The sequence below is a fragment of the Macaca nemestrina genome, chromosome 16 (genome assembly GCF_043159975.1).
Source record: "Macaca nemestrina isolate mMacNem1 chromosome 16, mMacNem.hap1, whole genome shotgun sequence".
Classification (NCBI taxonomy): Eukaryota; Metazoa; Chordata; class Mammalia; order Primates; family Cercopithecidae; genus Macaca; species Macaca nemestrina.
In genome coordinates, this window is record NC_092140.1 from 77,440,152 (window position 1) to 77,459,253 (window position 19,102).

General features: G+C 39.0%; 1 protein-coding gene across 3 annotated transcripts in view; it reads right to left on the bottom strand.

Moving 5' to 3' along the window:
* LOC105490704 (SET domain bifurcated histone lysine methyltransferase 2) overlaps positions 1-19,102 on the bottom strand; it is a 54,390-nt gene that overhangs the window by 10,430 nt on the left and 24,858 nt on the right. For 2 of the 3 annotated variants that reach the window (XM_024795712.2, XM_011756580.3), the window contains exons 8-12: positions 7,995-8,558; positions 4,706-4,822; positions 3,917-4,086; positions 2,064-2,289; positions 1,459-1,558 (exon numbers count right to left, since the gene is read on the bottom strand). In XM_024795712.2, the coding sequence (XP_024651480.2) occupies positions 1,459-1,558; positions 2,064-2,289; positions 3,917-4,086; positions 4,706-4,822; positions 7,995-8,558 (1,177 nt within the window). The remainder of the gene's footprint in view (positions 1-1,458; positions 1,559-2,063; positions 2,290-3,916; positions 4,087-4,705; positions 4,823-7,994; positions 8,559-19,102) is intronic. The other variant, XM_024795713.2, reaches the window with a different exon arrangement.

Consider the following 19,102-nt stretch of genomic DNA (forward strand, 5'->3'; position numbering starts at 1 on the left):
GCTGGAGGTTAAACCTGGTCTGTGTGACACCATGGCCAATCTTTTCATAATTCTCTGACCCTGAGGTAGCTACTGTACCATTACCAGGCAGAGGTCAAATATTTGCATAACACCTAGAGAAGAGTTTTTACTTTTCATCAACAAGCTCTAAAGTAAGCTACCATCATGTCTCTCTCTGTTCTCTTTTCTCTTTCTCTGCTTCTATGTTTCAGTCTCTGACTAATCTTAGTTCACAATGCAAAGGGTATCCTCAGAGGCTACAATGTAAAATATTGTTTTCTGGATGATTCTTTCCTAAAATTGCATCTCTTCTTTCTCATACATCTTAAAACCTTCGGCCAGGCACAGTGGCTCATGCCTCTAATCCCAGCAATTTGGGAGGCCAAAGTGGGTGGATCACCTGAGGTCAGGAGTTTGAGACCAGCCTGGCCAACATGATGAAAACCCCGTGTCTACTAAAAATACAAAAAATTAGCTGGGCATGGTGGCAGGTGCCTGTAATCTCAGCTACTCGGGAGGCTGAAGCAGGGGAATCGCTTGAACCCAAGAGGCAGAGGTTGCAGTAGGCTGAGATTGCACCATTGCACTCCAGCCTGGGCAACAAGAGTAAAACTCCATCTCAAAACAAAACAAAAACCTTGTTCTCCTTCACCTAAATTACTCTGTCCCTTTTCTTATATATCACTATTAACTCCTGAACACTTTAGCTTCTCCCACAAATTCTCAGAATGGGATACCTATCGATCTCAGTGGAGCACACTGTCAGATCATGACCAGCATTCTCCTCATACAGCCAAGCTGGAAACACGCCAACTGCCGTGGACGATACTAAGTAAATAGAACATGGTCCTAGCATTTCCACAGTCCACCATTTCAAAACAATAAAAGAAATTCTACACACTATAAAGTAACACAAACATTTTGAGCTAAGTAAAGGATAGAAAGGCAATTGTTTATATCTCAGAAGGGCCCCATCAGCTGGGTGCGGTGGCTCACGCTTATAATCCCAGAACTTTGGGAGGCTGAGGCACGACAACTGCTAGAGCTCAGGAGTTGGAGACCAGCCTGGGCAATATAGTGAGACCCCATCTCTACTAAATAAGAGCCGGGCATGGTGCTGTGCACATGTAGTCCCAGCTATTCGGGAGACTGAGGGAGGAGGATTACTCGAGCCCAGGAGATTGTGGCTGCAGTGAGTTGTGACTGTGCCACTACACTCCAGCCTGGGTGACAGAGTGAGACTCTATGTAAAAAAAAAAAAAGGCCAGGCGCGGTGGCTCACGTCTGTAATCCCACCCAGCACTTTGGGAGGCCAAGGCGGGCGGATCACAAGGTCAAGAGATCAAGACCATCCTGGCTAACACGGTGAGACCCCGTCTCTACTAAAAAAAAAAAAAAAAAAAAAAAAAAAAATTAAAAAAGAAAAGAAGGGTCCCATCTACATTTTGCAGTTTTTACCATTTTTTTCCCATTGTGTTGAAAAATGGCTGTCTTGGATTCAGGATCTCCAATAACTGAATGATACCGAATTCTTGAAGTATTATCATATTTCGTTTCCCTAAAAAGGAAAAAAAAAATTATTCTGTATCACTAAAAATTCTTTTCATTCTCTTTATTGAAGTATAGATAATATTCATTATTACAGAAATATCCTTAATTATTAGAAATTAACCTAAGTAAGAACATGTATGTTTACTCCTTTCCCCAGAGAAAGTAAATATAATCATACTTTAAACAATTTTTGAAGTACATTTAAAAAAGAAAGAGAACCTATGAAAACTTTTCAGATAAAATGATAGAAAATTTTAAAAAACAGCAAAACTTATGACATCCATAAAAAACCTGACTGAAGTCATATAAGGTAAAATTCCAGAACTGGAACACTGAGGATAGTACATTGGCTACATTTTTAAATGTCCTGGATTTCTCAAAGTGTTAGACTTAACAACTTTGAAGCAAAATGATAAATACAAATGAGGAGAAAAGAAAGAAAGAGGGGAAGCAAAATGAACCAATTGATTGATAATTTAGATTTACTCTTGAGTTCTTCAGCTGTTACTTACATAGTAAGCTCCTTGGGATTATTACTGAACTTTGGTGGACATTTCTCAATTTTAGCAGTTCTAGGATGTGTTTCCAATCCTAATGGGAGAACTTCAACTTCACAATCTGAACACGCAACTTCTAATTTCCTCTTTTTTGAAAATATATTTTTCATAGTATTCTCATCTTTCCCATTTTCATCAATACCATTAGATTTTTCAGTGTTAGCTCTGCTTAGTAATCTTCCTAAAAGGAAAATGTTAAAGAGTTTGAACAACACAGAAGATAATTGCTAACAATAAATAGACATCTGTATTTCGACTCCATGACTAAAGAACCCATACGTTTTACAATGAAGATAAACACATTAACTCATCCTACAAAACTGTTGCAAGACAAAGACCAATGTGATATTTCTTATCTTCTAGTATATGAAAAAACAGGGTATCTAAAAAAACCATCTGTCTGTTTTGGTAAAATACAAAAGAGAAGAGATTTAGCTACAATGATCCAAAACAAAGATATGGATCAGAAAATACCCTAGAAAATTAGAGATGACCTCTAGTCATAAAATTGTAGCTTTTGTCTAGTTAAAAAGGCTTTATCATCTGAAACTTACAATTTTTAACAAAAGTACCTGTTTAAATATGTGGTGATATGTTCCTAGTGTTGTCATATTAAGTTCTGCATAACACTAAAATCTTAAAGTTTATGCATTTTCTTTCAAGGGATTCAATATTATAATTGCCAAGTCCAAATTAATAGCAGGATATTCTTACCCATCATTAGGTCAGAGACATATCTTAGGTATATTTTCTAGCAACAACGATAAAACCAATGATACTTCCTGGACACTGCTTGGCATTTTACAGGTAGCTTTCATCCAACAGTTATTTTGAGAAGTATGAGAGATGAATGTCTAGGCAGGCTGTGTAGAATGTGGATCTGTAAGTGGGGAGTGGCAGGGATCCATATGTGTGACTACTCTGAATTCAGATAACTCTGCAAGCTTTTTCTTGCCCTCCCTGATGTGAACCTGACATTTCTTTTCTTTTCTTTTTTAAGCACTTGGTCATGTAAACAGATAAACCTGATTTTTTCAGATGAGTAATTTTCAGAACCTGGTTGTTCTGTTCCCTGCTGCCTAGCTGCTAGAACTAAGTCAAGGACAATTCCTTTAGACTGGCTCTAAAGCCGTGTTTCCCAAACTTTCTCACATAAGGATGTGCACAGAAAATAAGGGGTTTTGCCTGACATGCTGGAGGTAAATGTGTAAGACTACCGAAGACTGATGTGTTTGGTCCTGGGGGCTGTGGCCCTAAAGAATCAGTAATTGCATGACTGTAACACACTGCTCAGGAAGTTTTGCTCTGCGGCATGGACAACTCTCTGCAGTCCCCAAAATAGAGTGAGTTGCCTAAAGGCACTGACTGAATTATAACATGCAGATATTACATAATTAACTTGTTAAATTCTAATAATAGCTCAAAACATTGAATAAGAAAGTTTTTGACTGGTAATCTTTACCTTGGCAAGCTAGTCATCTAGTTTTTTTACTTTTAAAAAGTTTTCTTCCCTTACCCCAAAGTACCTGTAGCCATGCGGACAAAACAAATGTGCCTTGGACATAACAAGCCCTCACACAAAAACCCGTGTCATCTCTGAACCTTTCTTTTCTTGAAGAAAGTACCTCCTAAGCATCTCATCTTTTTAGTGCTCAAGTTCCCAGTTCATCTGCCTTTCTCTGATGTTCCTTTTAGATACTGTTACTCTTTACCTTGTTGTAAGCTCTCAACGGCCCTGGCTAGGAAAATGGATATTCAGAAAAGAGGATCCTACCCTAGAATAATTTTAAAATAAACCTTTGCTTTACCTGAATAAATGCAAACAAACGTCCCTCTGTCAATGTCATCTAGGCAGCGTACACCCCATCCCTTCTGCTCAGTTTTGAACACCTGTAGCCTCACTTGAGGACCATGTTGGACAACACGGTTTTGACACAACTGTCGATTACATTTGCACAACAGGCTGCATTCATAAATGCTGTCAACAAAATATGCAAAAGAGAAAAACAGACACCTCATAAAGCAAAAAGCAGTTTATTGCCACTTCACTGGCACTGACAACTACTGAGGGAAGCAGGCTAAATGTGAAAGCTCTTAGAGATAGGGTGCCTGGGTTCCCATCACAGCTTCCACATTTACTAGCTGTATTATCTTGGATGAGTTATTTAACTTCTCTGTGCTTTATCTTTGCATTTTTAAAATGGAGATTATATGACAGTACCTCCCTTATAGAGCTGCTTTGTGAAGATAAAGTGAGTCAGTACCTTGAAAGGTTGAAAATTCCCAATTCTCAAATGAGTTCTAAACAGCGTATTTTTAAATGGAGAAATGGCTGCCCAAAGTAGGCTGATCCTACAGGGGTAAGAGCCAGTCTCAAAGCAGATGAGTGTTCGAGTACACTCCGCATGATGTATGTGTGGTCTCTGACTACCATTTCCATGAACAATATACAGGATTTTTATTCCTTAATAATTTAGATTTTTGGTATTGGAACCAAATTAAACTAGATATAACATCTATATGATTTTAGACCACAATAAAAGGTACCCACCTTCAAAGATATACACACCCTGCAACAAATCCTCAAGGTACCTTACCCAGTAGGAATCTGTCTCTGTAGTCTTTTATATTTATATCCAGTGGTTATTTTGTCACTTGACAAGGTGGAAGTTTTGGCATTCCTTGCTGTCAATTGAAGACATGCACATTTTGTTCTAAAAGGAAGGCAGTGGTTGGAGAAAGAATGAAAAAGCACCAAGTTAAGTCAAGAGACTGTCTTGATAAAAGTGTAAATGATGTAATAAAAGATGCAATAGCATTTAGAATAGTTTGGCTCATGAACACTATGAGCTTTTTCCCTACACAGATCTCTTTGAAAGACAATACCTCCCAAAAGTTTATAAATAATTGTAAACTGCACTGCATCTCTATTTGCTCATAAAATACTTAACTATATGAGTTTAGCTTTTAAAAATCAATTCCTTTAATTTCACTGTTCAGCACAGAAGTTTGTGAGAATTCTGCTAGTTCTGCTCTTTTACAATGGATAAACTTAAATATGTCAAATTTGTAAGGATGTAGTTTTGCAGATGTCTTAAGTTCTCTCTCACTCCAGTGACACAGAAACAGACTGGGGAGATTGACGCTATTATTGAATCCTTTTTTCATACTGTTGCGAGGCAGGAAGCTTGCAACCATAAAACTTTATGTACTTTCCCCTCTATTCAGATGATTAACTAATTTGATAGGGAACCATAATTTGATACAAAGTAAGGAACTTGGGGACTCTAGCTGTATAACTAGGTAAGTGACTGCTGGTGAGCTGGTTAAAATCTCTGGATCTTAGTTTCCTTTGCTGAACAAGTGACTTTAAGGTCTTTTCCTCTATGATTCTCTTCTGTATTTTCTCTATTAATTCATACACATCAGAATGGTGGCTGCTTGTTTGCAAGAGAAAAGAACAATGACAACAATCAACAAATTCATTAATTTGGATTCTGTTTACAGATATGAAAATCTGTAATTGTTTTCTCCCATGTGATTTTGTGTGCAAAGTTTAAAAAGTACAGAACAATACAGTACAGAAAAATACAGATAATAAACATCCATATTTTCACCATCCGGAATTAGTTGTCAGCATTTTATCTAGTTCTTTTCCCTGTATATATAATTTAAAATATACGTACCACATATACACCACATATGCATGGTCTTCTTAAAAAAAGTTAAAAAGTAAAACATTACAGATATAACTAAACTCTTTCAAGAGATTTAGTGTGGCATCCTTTATGCTTTTATATACACATGTATCTACAAACAATACATTGTGTGTTTTTCATTACAAAAAAATTTACTATAGGTATTATTCTATAACTTGCTTTTTTTTTGTTCAGTATAATGTTTTTGAGACCCATCCATGCTATATACAAATCTAGTTAATTCCTTTTAACTTTTCTACAGGATTAGGTATTGCTCAAAGTTAATAATTTTTCTTTTCTTTTTGGAGAAGGAGTCTCACTCTGTTGCCCAGGCTGGAGTGCAGTGGCGCAATCTCGGCTCACTGCAGCCTTGACCTCCCTGGACTCAGGTGATCCTCCCCCCTCAGACTCTTGAGTAGCTGGGACTACAAGTGCGTCCCACCACGCTGGGCTAACTTTTGTATTTTTGTAGAGATGGGGTTTCGCTAGGTTGCCCAGGCTGGTCTCGAACTCCTGGGCTCAAATGATGTTCCTACCTTAGTTTCCCAAAGAGCTAGGATTACAGGTATGAGCCACTGTGCCCAGCCTCTTGGGACAGTTTAATTATACCTGTTTTAAAATCCCTTTCAATTAGATTCAACATTTATCTCTGATTCCTCAGGTGTGAATTCTCTCTTCTTGCCGGGATTCATGCTGCCTTCGTGGTCCTAAACATCGTTGCGGGGGTGCTTTAAATGTTTGTTTGAAATCATACCTTCTGTGGGGTTTAGTCCTTTGTGCTGCTCTACGTTGGGTGCCTTCTCTAACGCTTTGGCTCTGACCCTATTGGTTTTACAGCTGTTAACAAGGTTTTCATTAATACAGTTCCAGGCCCTGTGAGATATTGGCCTAGTTCCCAGTCTTGTGCACGTAGGTACCTGTTTCTATTCCTTTGGAGAGCCAAGTCCCCAGATGAGGTAGTTGGGTTACATTTAGAGGTAATCTTTACAAAATAAAATACATATTTTTAAACGGAATAAAACAGTGCACTGAGAGGTTTTCTCTATGAGAGGCCTCAAGGAACTGAGCCAAACTGAGGTAACAGTAGATATAGCTCTCATTTTACACTCCAATTAACTGAGAGGATGGTGAAAACTATTATTATGCTATTTAAATTATTTATCATTCTCTTATTCTTTTTTTGCCAAGTATGGGTAGCTAAATTTGCATTAAATGTACATATAATGCAACACCACTCTATATCTGTATTCCTACAAATGTATGTGTACTACACACCCTTAAAATGGTTTTCAAAGTCTTAATATATTAGAACATGTTTTCATTTTTTAATGGGATATTAATACTATACTACGATCAAGAAAACACTAGTTATAAGCATCACATTAGCCAGCAAATGATTTTTAAAAGTAAAATGCAACATACAACCCAATGGTTAAGAACATGGGTTCAAATCCTGTCTCTACAATTTGTTCTATGATCTCTCCAAACTGACTTCTCTGAGGCTTAACTTCCTCATGTATAACACTGAGATATTATCTACCTCATGGGTTTTTGTGAAGATTAAGAGAATGAATGTAAAGTACTTGTCACAGTGTCTGGCACTGTTAAATATCATTTGTTGTAATGCTATTGATGATCTCTTAATGTATTAGTACTAGATTAAAGGAAATATGCATCCTTGGAAGAAATAAGTTTCAAATTACCATATTTGGCAAATGATTAGAGGTTTTTTTCCCTACTGCTAGTGAGAGCTCATTTTCCCATTGTAGACTTTTTTTTTTTTTTCTTTCTGGAGACAGGGTCTTGCTTTGTTGTCCAGGCCTCGAATACAGTGTGTGATCACAGCTCACTGCATCCTTGACCTCCTGGGCTCAAGCAGACCTCCTACCCCAGCCTCCAGAGTAGTTGGACTATAGGTGTACACCACCATACCCAGCGAATTTTTAAATTTTTTTGTAAAGATGGGGTTTTGCCATGTTGCCCAGGCTGGTCTCAAACTCCTGTGCTCAAGCTGGCCTCCCACCTTGGTCTCCCAAAGTGCTGGGATTACATGCGTGGGCCACCATGCCCAGTCTTACTGTAGACTCTCTAACAGGTTTTAGATAGACAAATTAATACATAACAAGACTTCTTAACAAGTGTCCTTACATTCAGAAGATTTTTTGAAATGCTATGTTTTTCTACTCACATGTCTATGCAGCCCTCAGAGCAGTCACAGGAATCAGTAAACATGCTGGAAAAGTTGGTTAGATAGTATGTTCGAGGCCACACAGTCTTTCTGTACTTAAACTTTGGGAGCTTTCTACTGTCAATTTCATTACAGAAAGAAATGGGCATTGATTCCACTCCATTGCTAATATCCACATCAGAAACAACTTCTTTTTGCTTTGGGTAATTCCGAGCCAACTGAACATAGGTATTGAAAGAAAAGTTATCTGTAAATAAAAAGTTACACTCTGTCTCAAGCAGGTAACGAAAAACTTCCTCCACGTTTCGTAGACTCCTTCCACAAGGGGTTTTATAACTCACATGGAGTGCTGAAGAATGAGAGTTTGTCTTTGCATGTCGTCTTTGGAAGTGACATTTGATTGGCAGCTGCAGAGGGTTTTCTCCCTTCAAGTTCAGTGGCATTTTCATCAGACAAGCACCAGAGCAGTCATGACTTTGGTAAGATAAATTCAAAGATGAGTCTTTTTCTCTAAAGTCTACAACTTTATCTTCAAGAGAGAGAATTTCCTTATTTTCCGTTGTTCTGTTAAAATAAATTATTCATTAGCATCTCAAACTTATAGTTCAATTCATTTTTAAAAAAACTATAATTATTTCCTATCTTCTTAGACAATATTAAAATAAGCCAGACTCTAAGATACACATTTTAAGATGTTCTGCAGCCATATGAACATTGTATCTATTTTTAAAACTTTTCTCAGAGATGAGGTCTTGCTATGTTGCCCAGGCTGGAGTGCAGTGACCCTTCACAGGTGTGATCACAGCACACAGCAGCCTTGAACTCTTGTCCCCAAGTGATCCTCTTGCCTCAGTTTCCCAAATAGCTGGTACAGGCATGCACCAGGTCTGCCTTATACCTGATTTCAGAATACTCCAGGAAGCTGTGATTACAGCTGTAACTTTCTGTTAGGTATTTCATAGCACCTAGCAAATTTAGAGTTGATTTAGAGCACGCAATCAATAAAGCACTGAAGAAGGTTACTTGCTGGGATCAAGCTCCTTACATGCCAAAAACAAAGGCTGGCTGAAAACTTATTAATTCATCAAGAATCCTTTATACTGTTTGCCTTCAACAATAGTACCAACTGAATTCTTTCCATAGTATGTGATCTACCTCGCAATCATATTGATACATCTGAAAAAATGGCAAAACTGACAGGAGAAAATGGGGTGGTTATTAATCTAAAAAAAAAGTCAGCAGGGTGTGTGGCTCACAACTGTAATCCCAGCACTTTGAGAGGTCAAGGCGGAAGGATTGCTTGAGCTCAGGAGCTCAAGATCAGCCTGGGCAACACAGTGAAACCTCATCCCTACAAAAAGTAAACAAAATTAGTCAAGTGCGGTGGTGCATGCCTGTAGTGCCAGCTACTTTGGGGGCTGAGGTGGGAGGAATGCTTGGACTCAGGAGGTTGAGGCTACAGTGAACCATGATCACACCATTGCACTCCAGCCTGGGTGACAGAGTGAGATCCTGTCTTTAAAAAAAAAAAAAATCTGTGAAAAGCTTCCATGTGTTTGGAAATCAGGTTTTAAACTTTCACAAATAATCTGAGTTTTGTTTTACATAGTATGTTCTATCTTTAGGTGTCTGTTACGTATTATAATACAGGTATTTTAGAGACGGGTTGTATTTGCTGTATGATATGGTTTGGCTGTGTCCCTACCCAAATCTCATCTTGAATTCCCATGTGTTGTGGGAGGGACCTGGTGGGAGGTAATTGAATCATGCGGACAGGTCTTTCCTGTGCTGTTCTCGTGATAGTGAATTAAGTCTCATGAGATCTGATGGTAACATAAGCGGGAGTTTCCCTGCACAAGCTCTTTGCCTGTCACCATCCATGTTAAGATGTGACTTGCTCTTGCTTGCCTTCTGCCATGAGTGTGAGGCCTCTCCAGCCATGTGGAACAGTAAGTCCATTAAACCTCTTTCTTGGCCGGGCGTGGTGGCTCACGCCTGTAATCCCAGCACTTTGGGAGGCCGAGGCGGGCGGATCACAAGGTCAGGAGATCGAGACCACAGTGAAACCCCGTCTCTACTAAAAATACAAAAAATTAGCTGGGCGCGGTGGCGGGCGCCTGTAGTCCCAGCTACTCAGGAGGCTGAGGCAGGAGAATGGCGTGAACCCGGGAGGCGGAGCTTGCAGTGAGCTGAGATTGCGCCACTGCACTCCAGCCTGGGCGACACAGCGAGACTCCCTCTCAAAAAAAAAAAAAAAAAAAAAAAAAAAAATCTTTCTTTTGTAAATTGGCCGGTGTTGGGTGTGTCTTTATCAGCAGCGTGAAAACGGACTAATACACTATATAAAGCAGTGCCATCCAAAAATACTTTCTCCATTGATAGAAATGGTCTATACTTGTGCTGTCCAATATGGTAGCCAGTAGGCGTATGTAGCTACTGAGCACTTTTAAATGTAGCTTGCATGACCAAAGAACTGAATTTTTACATTTTATCTAATTCTGATTAATTCAAATTTAAACAGCCACATGTAGCTAGTGGCTACCACATAGGACGTGCAGATATGGAGCTTCTTCATCCTTTCTCCAAATGTATAGTAATCCTTTGCATAAGTCCACAATTTAATTACCTAGCCTGCAATAATGGACTTTTTTCCACAACATGTAGTATAGGCTAGACCACAATAGTGGACTAGTTAACTTACACAGTTATCTTTTAGAACATATACGGTAAACTTATACAGTGATCTTTTAATAACTAATTTTATTGTAATAATCTTTAAGATTACTTATGAATTTTATTGTATGAATAACAATTTCATACGTGTAAAGATATTGTTGCAGAACATATTCCCAGAAATGGGAGTGTTAGGTCACAAGGCAAATGGATTAGTTATTTCACTAATATCGCCACATTGTTCTCCATTGTGTCAGTTCCTTCAGCAATAAATGAGAATGCTTGTTTTCATAGAGCTTCATCAATCAGGTGGGTCTGGAAGCTTTTGGATTTCAGAGTCTAACAGGTGAAAGGATGTACTATAATTTATCTAGATTTTTTTTTTTTTTGAGAGACAGAGTTTTGCTTTATTGCCCAGGCTGGAGTGCAGTGGCATGACCTCGGCTCACTGCAACCTCTGCTTCCCAGGTTCAAGCGATTCTCGTGCCTCAGCCTCCCAAGTAGCTGGGATTACAGGTATGTGTCACCAAGTCCAGCTAATTTTTGTATTTTTAGCAGAGATGGGGTTTTACCATGTTGTTCAGGCTGGTCTCAAACTCCTGACCACAAGTGATCTACCCACCTTGGCCTCCCAAAGTGCTGGGATTACAGGTGTGAGCCACCACGCCAGCCCTATAAATCTTTTAATGTTGAAAATGTTTGTTTCCAATTTGTCTCTATGTTACTACTTTAATGAACATCCTCATATATAAATCCTTGACCAAATTCCTGATTATTATTTTGAAATACATTCCTTTAAGAGGAATTACTAGGTCAAGAGGAACATACATTTAAAACACTTTTTATTTATAAAATTTCCAAATATAAACATAAGAGTATACTTTCCTCATAAAAAGAGACTACGGTCAGGTGCAGTGGCCCATGCTTGCAATCTCAACATTTTGGGAGGCTGAAGTAGGAGGATTGCTTAAGCCCAGGAGTTCAAGACCAGCCTGGTCAACGTGGAGAAACTCCATCTCTACTAAAAATAGAAAAAAATTAGTGGGACGTGGTGGTGCACACCTGTAGTCCCAGCTACTCAGGAGGCTGAGGTAGGAGAACTGCCTGAGCCTGGGGAGGTCAAGGCTGCAGTGAGCCATGATGACTTCGTCACTCAAGAGCTCTGATGGAGATGTACAAGGAGATTAATGTTGTTGTTATGCCTGTTAACACAACATCCATTCTTCAGCCCATGGACAAAGGGGTAATTTTGACTTTCAAGTCTTATTATTTAAGAAATACACTTTAGGGAGGCCGAGACGGGCGGATCACAAGGTCAGGAGATCAAGACCATCCTGGCTAACACGGTGAAACCCCGTCTCTACTAAAAAATACAAAAAACTAGCCGGGTGAGGTGGCAGGCGTCTGTAGTCCCAGCTACACGGGAGGCTGAGGCAGGAGAATGGCGTAAACCCGGAAGGCGGAGCTTGCAGTGAGCTGACATCCGGCCACTGCACTCCAGCCCGGGGGCGACAGAGCGAGACTCCATCTCAAAAAAAAAAAAAAAAAAAAAAAAAAAAAAAAAAAAAAAAAGAAATACACTTTATAAGGCTATTAAGCTGCCAGCCATAGTGATTCCTCTGATGGGTCTGGGCAAAGTAAATAACTTTCTGGAAAGGATTCACCATTCTAGATACCACTTGTGATTCATGGGAGGAGGTCAAAATATCAACCTTACCAGGAGTTTGGAAGAAGTGGATGCTAACCCTCATGAATGACTTTGAGGGGCATAAGATTTCAGTGGAGGAAGTAACTGCAGATGTGATACAAATAGCAAAAAACTAGAATTAGAAGTAGAACCTGAAGATCTGACTAAATTGTTGCAATCTCAGGATAAAACTTGAATGGATGAGGAGCTGCTTCTTATGGATGGGCAAAGAAAGTGGTTTCTTGAGATGGAATCTACTCATGAAGATGCTGTGGACAATGTTGAAATGACAACAAAGGATTTATTAATAGAACATTACATAAATTTAGTTGATAAAGCAGTGGCAGGCTTCGAAAGAACTGACTCCAATTTTGAAAGCTGTTCTATTGTGGGTAAAATGCTGTCAATGAACAGCATCACATACTGCAGAGAACTCTTTCGTGAAAGAAAGAGTCCATCAATGTAGCAAACTTTATTGCTGTCTTATTTTAAGAAATTGTCATAGCACTCCAAGAGTCAGCAGCCACCACCCTCATTAGTCAGTGTAGGGTCCAGCCCTATGGGGCTTTGCGGGTGTTCTCCCCGTGTGCGGAGACGAGAGATCGCAAGAAATAAAGACACTAGACAAACAGATAAAGAGAAAACAGCTGGGCCCGAGGTACCACTACCACCAAGACACGGAGACCAGTAGTGGCCTCCAATGGCTGGGCGTGCTGATATTTACTGTATACAAGACAAGGGGGTAGGGTAAGGAGGGTGAGTCGTCCAAGTGATTGATAAGGTCAAGAAAGTCACATGGTCATAGGACAGGGGGCCCTTCCCTTTCAGGTAGCCGAAGCAGAGACAGAAGGCAGCATACGTCAGCGTTTTCTTCTATGCACTTATCAGAAAGATCAAAGACTTTAAGACTTTCACTATTTTTTTTCTACTGCTATCTTCTAAGAACTTCAAAGAGGAACCAGGAGTATGGGAGGAACATGAAAGTGAACAAGGAGCATGACCACTGAAGCACAGCACCACAGGGAGGGGCTTAAGCCTCTGGATGACTGCAGGTAGGCCTGGATAATATCTAACCTCCCACAAGAAGCTGGTGGAGCAGAGTGTTCCCTGACCCCTCCAAGGAAAGGGAGACTCCCTTTCGCGGTCTGCTAAGTAATGGGTGCCTTCCCAGGCACTGGCTATTACCGCTTGACCAAGGAGCCCTCAAGTGGCCCTTATGCGGGCGTGACAGAGGGCTCACCTCTTGCCTTCTTGGTGACTTCTCACAATGTCCCTTCAGCACCTGACCCTATACCTGCTGGTCATTCCTTAGTTATATTAGTAATACAACAAAGAGTAATATTAAAAGCTAATGATTAATAATGTCTATACTAATGATTGATAATGTCCATGATCATCTCTGTATCTAATTTGTATTATAACTATTCTTATTCTAACTATTTTCTTTATTATGCTGAAACAGTTTGTGCCTTCAGTCTCTTGCCTCGGCACCTGGGTAATCCTCTGCCCACAAGTCTGCAGCCATCAACATCGAGGCAAGACTCTTCACCAGCACAGAGATTAGGACTTGCTAAAGGCTCAGATTATTGTATTTTTTAGCAATAAAGTATTTATAAATTAAGGTATGTACATTGTGTTTCTAGACATAATGGTACTGCACACTTAATAAACTATAGTATAGTGTAAATGTAACTTTTACATGCACTGGGAAACCAAAACCTTTTTGTGACTTGTTCTATTGTGATATTTGTTTTATTGCAGTGGTCCAGAACCAAATCTGCAATTATCTCTTAGGTACATCTGTACACTATTGGTGGGAATGTAAATCAGTATGGACATTATGGAAACCAGTATGGAAGTTCTTCAAAAAATAAAAAATAGAGCAACCATATGATCCAGCAATCCTATCACTGGATACATATCCAAAGGATACGAAGTCAGTATACCAAAAAGACAACTGCACTCCCAGTTTATTACAGTATTACAGTAGCCAACATATGGAATCAATATAAATGCCCATCTACAGATGAATGATAAAAATGTGTATACACACACATATATACACATTCACACCAACAATGAATACTCAGCCATAAGAAAGAATGAAATATTGTCATTTGCGGTAACAATGGATGAACCTGGTAAATGGATGAACCTGGAGGACATTATGTTAAGTCAAATAAGCCAGGTACAGAAAGACAAACATGGCAGGATCTCACTCATATCTGGAATCTAAAAATGTGATTTCATCGTAGACAGTAGAAGGGTGATTATCAAGAGGGTAGGGGAGGGCAGGAAGGAATGGGGCACTGAGAGAGGTTAGTCTTGGTCAGTGTTACAGTTAGAGAGGAAGATTAGGCCAGGCACGGTCACTCAAGCCTGTAATCCCAGCAACTCAGGAGGAGGAGGTGGGAGGATTGTTTAAGCCTACGAGTTCGAGACCAGCCCAGGCAATATGGCAAGTTCCTGTCTCTACAAAAAGTGAAAAAAAAAAAAAAAATAATAAGTCTGGCATGATGGCATGTGCCTGTAGTCTTAGCTACTGGAAAGGCTGAGGTGGGAAGATTGTGACAGGAGTTCAAGGTTACAGGGAGCTATGATCGTGCCACTGAACTCCAGCCTGGGTGACAGAGTGATACTCTGTCTCTAAAAAAATAAAAGATAAAAAGGAGACAGGAAGAATGAATTCTGGTCTTCTATTACATAGTAGGGAGACTATAGCAAATAACAGTGTGTTTTTTCCAAGATAGCTAGAAGAGTTTGAGTGTTGTCACTACAAAGAAATGATAAATGTTTATAGTGATATGGTAATTATCCTGATTTGATCATACCATAATGTATACCTGCATTGAATGTTTGCCATAAATATGTACAATTTTGTGTCAATTATAAATTTTTAAAAAATTGATGATAGTGATTGCTCCTAGAAAGGTAGACAGGGCAAAGAAGCCTGTTATGCTGGGAGGTTGAATATAATTCAAAGATACTATAATGTTTTATTTTCTTTTTTACAAAGAGACCGGGGACAGGTACAGTGGCTCATGCCTGTAATCCTAGCACTTTGGGAGGCTGAGGCAGGCAGAATGCCTGAGCTCAGGAGTTCGAGACCAGCTTGGGCAACACGGTGAAACCTCATCTCTACTAAAATACAGAAAATTAGATAGGCGTGGTGGTGTGCACCGGTAGTCCCAGCTACTCTGGAGGCTGATGCAGGATAAGTGCTTGAACCCAGGAGGCAGAGGATGCAGTGAGCCGAGATCACACCACTGCATTCCAGCTTGGGTGACAGAACGACGACTCCATCTCCAAAAAAAATAAAAAATAAAAGAGAGACTGGAAGTACATACAATGGAACATTAAGAGCTGTAAATTCTGGATGGTGTGAGTTATATTCCTTTATATATACACTCTATCTTTTAAATTTCTTGAAAAGATAGTAAAAAAAAAATTGGTGAGAACACAGCGAAATGATTACTGTAAATCCATCACTATCCATGGACTACAATGTACTAATGCCTAATGCATTAAAATGAGGGGGTAGGGGAAGGTAAGGTTATGTTTCCCTAAATAATTTCAATTTACCTAGTGCTTTTGAATAATGTTGGAAAGGACATAACATAGTAAGAAATATATTCTATAACTCACCTTTTGTTTTTCTTTTCCATTTAATTTCTATCTTCTTTAGCCTAATCCAATTTAGTAATTATTTTTATTCCTTGATTTATTTTATTTCATTTTATTCTTTTTTTTTTTTTTTAAGACGGAGTCTTACTCTGTTGCCTAAGCTGGAGTGCAGTGGCGTGATCTCGGCTCACTGCAACCTCTACCTCCCGGGTTTAAGCGATTCTCCTGCCTCAGCCTCCCAAGTAGCCGGGATTACAGATGCCCACTACTTTTTGTATTTTTAGTAGAGACAGGGTTTTACCATGTGGGCCAGGCTGGTCTTGAACTCCTGACCTCAAGTAACCCACCTGCCTCGGCCTCCCAAAGTGCTGGGATTACAGGTGTGAGCCACCTTGCCTGGTCCTTGATTTATTTTAGTATCCAATATCTTCTTGTTTTTCAAAGGTGGTACCTGGAAACTACTTGTTCCCTATTATTAAGTGTCAAGTTCCTTCTTACCACTTTTTCTTATAAGAAATTATAGTATAATCTGAACTCCGGATATTCTATTTATTTGTCTATCTGAGATAAACCGCCCTATTTTCTTTCATTCAGAATTCACTGTAATACATTCCTTAGGCTCTCATGGCCCTGTTCTTGGTTTTGACATAAGTTACTCACTCTCAAGTTACTTATACACTTAAGAGATTTATAGAGATAGTAAACTGTTCTGTTGTCCTTTTCAATTTGACTTAACCAAATAAATATGTTTCAAATTGGATTCTGTAGTATATTATTCTGTAAATGTCATTTGAGTTCCCCATTTCGCCTATGAATTTTTTTTTTTTTTTTTTTTTTGGAGACAGGGTCTCACTCTGTCACCCAGGCTGGAGTGTAGTGGTGCAATCTTGGTTCCCCACAACCTCTGCCTCCTGGGCTCATGCAATCCTCCCACCTCAGCCTCTAGAGTAGCTGGGACCATGGGCATGCGTCACGATGCCCAGCTAATTTTTTGCATTTTTGGTAGAGATGGGGTCTCACCATGTTGCCCAGGCTGGCCTCAAACTCCTGAGCTCAAGCAATCTGCCTGCCTTGGCCTCCCAAAGTACTAGGATTACAAGCATGAGTCACCACGCCTGGCCTCAGGTATGAAATTTTTGGTTCCTGTTTTGCTCTTTGGAGGAAGGGGAACATTAAATATTAATGTAGATGACTCAAATTTTTCTTGGAATAATGAAGGGATTAATTCAGGATATATGTGAGAGAGAAAGTATCTGGGTTATCTTTAGTTCTTAAATAACAACAAATATTTGAATAGTAGTTTAATGTCCTTTACATAATTTCCTCATATGACACAACAAATACAACTCCAAGTTAGCCACTACTTGGAGCTGTATTAGAACTACTTAGGACTAAAATTTGTAATAGTAAATATGCTGGTAAAACTTGTAATTTGGAATTTACATTTCAAGAGTCAAACTAGCTTAAAAGTATTCTTCTTATGACTAATAAAGAAAAACTGGGAGATACAAGACTCTAGTTACTGAGCAATTAACACAGAGAAATACATGTTTTACATTTAAGAAGAGTTAGGGAGGAGTGGGAGGAGATGAGAAAAAAAAAACAGAAAAGGAGAAAAACATAAAAATAAAACAGCATGAACCTTAGAAAAGATTTTTCTTATCTGTGCTTCATTTTACTAAATAGAAGAAAAAAAAACCCAACTTACAAGTCTTAAGTATAAAGTAACCTAATTTCATCCCAATTTTATGGAGAGGAGGGTTAACTTCATTTAGGTGTGAAGATACATTACTCAAAAAAAAAAAAAAAAACCAGAAATAAACAAAACCAATTCTATGTACAGTATTGTAAATCTAGTTACTGATTAAAAGTGCTAGAGGTAAATTCAGGTGTAGTTAGTCACCCTGAACATCAACGTGGAGCAAGGCTTAGAGGTTGCCAAATGATTATCTAGCTTTTGGCAAGGCTAAAGTAAGAAATCATTCTATCCTCTATGACCATTAAGGGGGCATATTTTAAAACAAGAATGTAAACTGTATTCATCTAAAGAATGCAGTAGGTAAATTTGTTATTTTGCTCGGTCCCTTCTTTGGTCATCCTCTTCTGAAAGGCAGGTATATTAATTTCAGTGTACTCAAAGATGTTGGGTCTTGTATATATACTAGGCTTTTTATACAGTCTCTTTCAAGAATTTAAATTAAGATATTTAAAAAAATGGTTGGGTGTGGTAGCTCACACCTGTAATCCCAGCACTGTGGGAGGCCGAGGCAGGAGGATTCATTGAGCCCAGGAGATCAAGACCAGCCTGGGTAACATGACTAGACCCTGTCTCTATTTAAAAAAAAAAAAAAAAAAAAAAAAATTATATATATATGTATATATGTCTCATGAGGTAACACTTGCACTAGAAGGTTAGAGTCCAGCTGGAGCAGCTATGTTTGGTCATATGGGAAGAGAAGAAACCTACTGGTAACAGATATAAGTAGAGTTGAGACTGTGTCAACCTAGACCTTAGGTACTGACTTTTGAGTTCCTATTTTAGTGTTCACATGGCCTGCTGTGTTACATTTTCTGTTCTTCAAGACCTATTTTACTTACATGTATGTGTGTATGTATGTCTAGGTACATGTGTGTGCATGTTTTTTTTTAAATAATCTTTTGGGTTTGTGTGCATGTCATGTAAAAAGCCACATAATGGCTTAAATTTACACCTGTGTCTTTAAGTAGTGGTGCAAGCCCAATATCACCCAGTATGCTAACCACAGCTGCACGCCTCGTACACTTCTAATAAAGTCCACTACTTAAGCTAGCTTGAATAGGTGTGTACTCCTGACAAACCAAAGTTTACACTTGACCAAAAAAAAAAGAAGGAATTCAGACTTCTAAAATCACAAAAGTATAAAAAGGATATCTTTTTAATTATTATTTTTAATTTTTACATTTACCTATGTCATAACTCACTTATATGGAGTAGAAATTCAGTTCAACTCAAGAATAAAATACTGACTGGGCATGGTGGGGTGGCTCATGCCTGTAATCCCAGCACTTTGGGAGCTGAGGAGGGAGGATTGCTTGAGACCAGGAGTTCACGACCTGCCTGGGCAACACAGCGAGATCACATTGC